The sequence below is a fragment of the Artibeus jamaicensis genome, unplaced genomic scaffold (assembly GCF_021234435.1).
Source record: "Artibeus jamaicensis isolate MK-2021 breed Jamaican fruit bat unplaced genomic scaffold, CSHL_Jam_final contig_65, whole genome shotgun sequence".
NCBI lineage: Eukaryota > Metazoa > Chordata > Mammalia > Chiroptera > Phyllostomidae > Artibeus > Artibeus jamaicensis.
The window spans coordinates 2155520-2161250 of NW_026521913.1; the positions used below are offsets into that span (position 1 = coordinate 2155520).

The following is a 5731-nucleotide window of genomic DNA, read 5'->3' on the forward strand; positions in this document are numbered from 1 at the left end:
TAGTAACTGCAGTAGAGAAACCTAGCAGTGATCAAGGTAAACATAACCAGCAATGGAGCATACTGACACCATATACTCCTGATATAATGCACTGAGAAGGGTACAAGAGAAATTCTGTGGTATTCCCTCCAGAAAACTTCATCCTTATTATGAGAAAGCATCAGACAGACTAACAGTGGGTTCTAGAGCCATTCCACCTCTGTTCAAACCTTGCTACCCTATTTACTAGTTGTGTGACTTTCAGCGTATCACTTCATCTCCCCTTGCCTCAGTTTTCTTATTTGTAAAATAAAGATTAAAAAGTAGCACCTACCTCAAAGTGCTGTAATAAGAGTTAAAAATATTAATACATGTACAATGCCTAGAACAGTGCTAAAGTAAGGACTACATTATTACCTGCAACTATCATGTAAGACTGACAGAGTCTTCTGCTCATCTTAGAGATATGTATTTTCTAATTTTTTCTTCTTCTCACTGTGGTCATCTTAGAGATATGTCTTTTAAAAATTTTTTCTCCCTCTGACTTTCTGATTGATGCAGGTCTGTGCTGATTCCTTCTCCAACCTGCCATTTGGCTCTAAAAGCGTGTCCCCTCCACCACTCACCAGGTCAAGCCAAATTTAGCACTACAGTCTGTTGCTTAAGAATCATTTACTTTTGTCCACAATCACGATTTACAATAGCCAAGTGCTGGAAGCAACCTAAATGCCCAACAGTAAATGAGTGGATCAAAAATCTGTGGTACATTTACACAATGGAATACTACACAGCAAAAAGAAAGAAGGGGCTTCTGCCCTTCTCAACAGCATGGATGGGTCTGGAGATCATTATACTAAGTGAAATAAGCCAGGTGGTGAAAGACAAACACTATATGATTTCATCTATAAGTTGAACCTAATCAACAAAACAAACAGTCAAGCAAAATATAACCAGAGACATTGAAATTCAGAACAAACTGATAGTAACCACTGGGGAGATGGGAGGGGATAATGGGATTTCAGGAACAACTGTAAAAGGACCCATGGACAAAGCCAAAGGGGGAAGGACTGAGGGTGGTAGGTGGGGGTGGGTGGGATGGGGGGAAAGTGGTGGAGGGAAAATGGAGACAATTGTACTTGAACAACAACAACAACAATCAATCAATCAATCAGTGAAAAGAAAGAGAAAGAATCAACTACTTTTAAAGGAATCAGAATAACTGCTCTCTCAGTTAGGGCTGCTACTGGGAGATGCCTGCATTGGAAAGACAGAGCTCATGTCACCAAAGTACCTTCTTGAGCCAGTTTCCCTTATTTCCACCAAGGGGTCCAGAACTTTCTGGGCTTGTAAGACCAATAGCTCTAATTGGTTTGAGGGGTGGTGGTGTGGATCTGCCTCATAATTACCTGTTTGAGTCCTCCCCCCATGTCATATTTTAGCATCTGTTTAGCCAATAAGACTGCAGCACATGAACCAGCCTCATTCCCTGTTTGGGCCTTACCTTTGATGTCACAATCTGACCTGCAGATATTAATCTGGCCACAGTGGCCTACTAACCAGATGGCAAGGTCAAGAGGACCAGCACAGTAAGATGTGGAAGAGAACTGACCATCAACACAAGATCAAAGCAGGAGATGGACCTCAGGCATGTCAGTGCAAAGACATGGGCTCAGCTTGGGAACCTGCCATGCCACACCCTCTAGAGCTTTCAGAATTCCAGAGCTTCCAGGTGTTTGAGGACATTAGATATTATGTCAAAGAAGTGGGGGCCCAGCTGGTAAAGAAAGTCAATGCCATCTTTCAGCTGGACATCACCAAAAATGGGAAGATTGTTCTGCAGTGGACCATTGATCTGAAGAATGGTTCTGGGGACATGTATCCAGGGTCTGCCAGGCTCCCAGCAGATACCATCTTCACAATTCCAGAACCTGTCTTCATGGAGTTGGTTTTAGGCAAAATAAACCCTCAGAAGGCTTTTCTTGCCGGCAAGTTCAAAGTGAGCGGCAAAGTTCTACTTGGCCGGAAGTTGGAGAGGCTGTTCAAAGACTGGGCTAAATGTTAAGCATGCAAAATACCAAGGAAATGATGAGGACCTCTCTTTGGTTATAATGTGGAGCAGAAATCATGCTTAAACTGAAGATTAAAACAAAAAATATCTCATATTTTTACTCAAATTCTTCCTATTCAAGTTTGATTATTTTTCCTGCTAGTGTGTACATTTGCAGCGATGGTTATAGAGCAGTAAAGAGTATTGGAGTGGTACATCACCTAAAATCTTTCTATTTTCTTATATTTATTTATACCGAAATATAATAGGGTGAAATCCACATGTAGAAAAATGGGATGTTTTGGCAGTTGGATTTAAATGGTTTTATGATTGAGTTCCTGCCTGATTCCTAGTTTTTCTTAGTTTGGTGTTTTGGGGAAATAGTGATGACCATTAGTGAGTAAGTTTGGACTTCAGTTGGTAACTTGGTTCTCTGAGGAGACTAGTACAGGCTTGCAGAATTGTAAGAAAGTAGAACAGGCAGTAGAAGTGATAGTGTATGATGACTTCTGATGGATTCAATTTTGAGTGAGTTGAAGGACTTGAAAGGTGTTTTAGGCCACTGTTTCTTAAACTGGAGCATACATCAGATCATCTGCAGGGCTGGTGAAAGCCCAGAGTGCTGGGCCCCAATTGGATATTTAACTCTGTAGGTATGGGTTGGGGAGAATGTGCCTTTCTAATAAGTTCCCAGGTGATGTTGATGGGAGCATCCTTGAAGAATGCCTGCTCTGGTTCGTGCTGCAGCTTTCAGTATTGATTATAATAACTGTCTTATTCTAGATTAGTGAGATGTTGTCCTTTTTAAAGGATCTCCTGGAGACAGATTATAAAGCACTCTTGTGGACCATTTTTGAAGTGTCAGGAGCTTGTGCAGTGAACATTTACAAAGTTGAAGGTCATCCTGGGAAGTTTTCCCCTCCGGAAGCCCTTTTCATGTATTGGGAGGACTGGGATGAAGCTGGCTGCCTAATGTAACCTCCTCATCGGTGAATATGTATGTCATGTGTTCCTGTGTAATCTGTGTGTACCTTTATTTGTTAGGCTAAATATACACAGTGTGGACACTCTTAAACCCCACAAGGAAGTGTTGTTAAATTGAGCATGCTTACCTAATGATCCACTTATTCCTTTCTTAAGTATTTTCCCCAAGAGGAAGGAAAGCATATGTACAACTACAAAAATCTGTATGTGAATGTTCATAGCTGTCATAGTGCCAAACTAGGAATAAACCAAATGTCCATCAACAGGTGAATAAATGAACAAATTTTGGTATGTTAGATCATGGAATACTACTTAGCAATAAAAAGGAATGAATTATTGATATATATGCACAATAACACAATTGAGTATCAAAATAATTCTTCTGAAAGGACCAGAAAAAAAACAAGTAGATACAATATGATTCTATTTATGTAACATACTAGAAAAGGCAAAAAAAAAATAGAAAAGGCAAACTCTAGTGACAGAAAGATCAATGGCTGCCATGACATGGAAATGGGAAGTATGGGGGGAAGGGGTGTTTACAGTGGCCATGAGGAATCTTGAGGCGATGATAAATTCATTATCTTAATTGTGGTGATGGATTAATAGGTTTATATATAGATCAAACAGCGAATTATATACTATATATACATATGCAATTTATTGTGTCAATATAAGCTAAATAAAAGTTGCTGCCCTCCATTCAAAATGTAGGTTTTATAAAGAGTATTTAAAATTCTACCCTTTCAGCACAAGGAATACTCTGACCTCATTATGTGTCTGCCTTTCCAACCCCTTGTTGATTTGGGCAGTTCTGCAGAGGCCTCCCTAAACTGTCCATGGCAGAAAGAGGCAGAGTGAATGCTCATTGCTAACAAAATGGTCTCAGTGGGAAACCAAGAGACCTTTTGTTCAATTTGCTCAACTTCAGGTGAAGCATTGCTGAGCATGAGTGGGGACATGGAGCACTCCCTGGTTCCTTTGCTCACCTGGGTCAGCCTGTAGGGGACCCATATGCTGTTTTTACCATTGCCGCTGCAGGCCAGTGGTGGATGTTTCAGAGGCTTTAGACTGATTGCATGTACTGTCATGAATGCTTATTTTGCCTGGTGCAAGCATTCCATTCAAGACATATTTATGAACATCAAACAAGTCTCAGCAGGTGTTTGGGTACTGTTTTCAGAAAGAGCTTTCCTGAGTGGTTCTGTTAGTACCATGAGTAATTTTGGGGGATTAGCCCTGAGACATAAATTGCTTACTGATAGATTAGAGGGTAGAGGGGGATGGGAAAGAGAGAGGGGTTACAGAGGGTCATGCCTTGGCAGGCATCTGACCAAAGGGAGGCCCACCCCAGGCTGACCCGCCATTCATTATGCCTTGGGACAAAAACATGATCTTAACCAATTAGATTCCTGTCTCAGAAATTTGGAACTGGGAAGCCAAGAGACTGAGCTACAAGTGAACAGTGGGAATGGCCTCTGAAAGGATGGGCTGTAGACAGACTGAGGGAGGTGCTGTGGGATGGAGGAGCAGACACCACAGTAGGAGCTAGAGAGAAGGAAGAGCAGCAGCCTTGAATCAAGAGAGGTAGCTGGTTGATTGAGGTGAAGCCAGGCCTTGGGAAACATGACAGCAAAGCCCTCTTCAATGAAAAGGATCACATAGCTTGATACGGAGTACCATGTGTAGCAATTGGAAATACTCAGATTATGGAATCAGACACGGAGTTTTGAGCCCAGTGTCAGCACTTCATATCCATGTAACCACAGACAATTGTGGAGCCACTCTGCTCCTCATCTGCCTTGCCTGGAAATGGGGCCAGTGGCCCTTATGACATCAAGTGGTTGGGAAGTGCCAGGAAGGTCAGGCCTGGCATAGTCAACAATTTTCCATGTATGTAACTTCCCTTTTTCTTCTGGTTGAGAGGAAAGGCGGGACTATCACTGGCTCCCTATTATCTCCTGAAAAAGCCACATTTGGCTTTCACACTATTCAGAGACCTTCTGCCTTGCCTCTTATACTCAGTGGATGCCCTAGAAGGTCACATATGGCTGAAAACACACATTTCTGTGTTGCTTGGTATCCCTAGAAAAGTGTATAAAGTTTGAATAAGGACTTTTAAAATAAGAATTGGATTTCTGGGTTCTCTCAAAAAATTGGATTTTGGAGCCACACTGATCTTATATTCCTGCCAAGCAAAAAATAGCTCAGGGGATGGGGAGTGGGATGGGATCTCCAAACAGGCCCACCCCACCTTCCATGCTGCCTCTTTGAGTGCCAGGTTGGGTCTTTGGCGGCCCTTCATCACTGAGCTTACACTGTTGTTTCTCTAGCTGGGCCTACTTTGCTGGGCCCCATAGATGTTTGCATTCATGACCACAGCACCCCCCATAAATGCTCTTACTCTTCCCCCTCACTCAAATATTCTGTGTTAGTTTTCTATTGCTGTGTAACAAATGGCCACAGATTTAGTCCCTTAAAACAGCACCTGTTCATTTTCTCCCAGTTGCTGCAGGTCATAAGTCAGGGTAATTTCAGCTGGGTTCTCTGTTTTGATCACATGTTACAGCCTGAAACCGAGGTGTTGGCCAGGCTGATGTCTCATCTGGGGAAAGAATCTTCTCCAAGCTAATTTGGGTTGTAGTCTAATTTAGTTCTTTGGGTTGTAGTACTGAGGTCCCTGTTTCTTCAGTGTTTATCAGCCAAAGATGCTCTCTCAGC

At 42.2% G+C, this 5731-nt stretch overlaps 1 protein-coding gene across 1 annotated transcript; it reads left to right on the plus strand.

Moving 5' to 3' along the window:
• The first annotated feature begins 1570 nt into the window (after window positions 1-1570).
• Window positions 1571-2041, plus strand: SCP2D1 (SCP2 sterol binding domain containing 1). The gene has a single exon (XM_037138341.2). It carries the CDS (start codon window positions 1571-1573, stop codon window positions 2039-2041), a length of 471 nt encoding a protein of 156 aa, XP_036994236.1.
• The last annotated feature ends 3690 nt before the right edge of the window (window positions 2042-5731 follow it).

What these genes read in the sequence shown, in the direction of transcription:
- SCP2D1 (XM_037138341.2), top strand. Translation starts at nt 1,571, where the DNA reads ATGTGGAAGAGAACTGACCATCAACACAAGATCAAAGCAGGAGATGGA.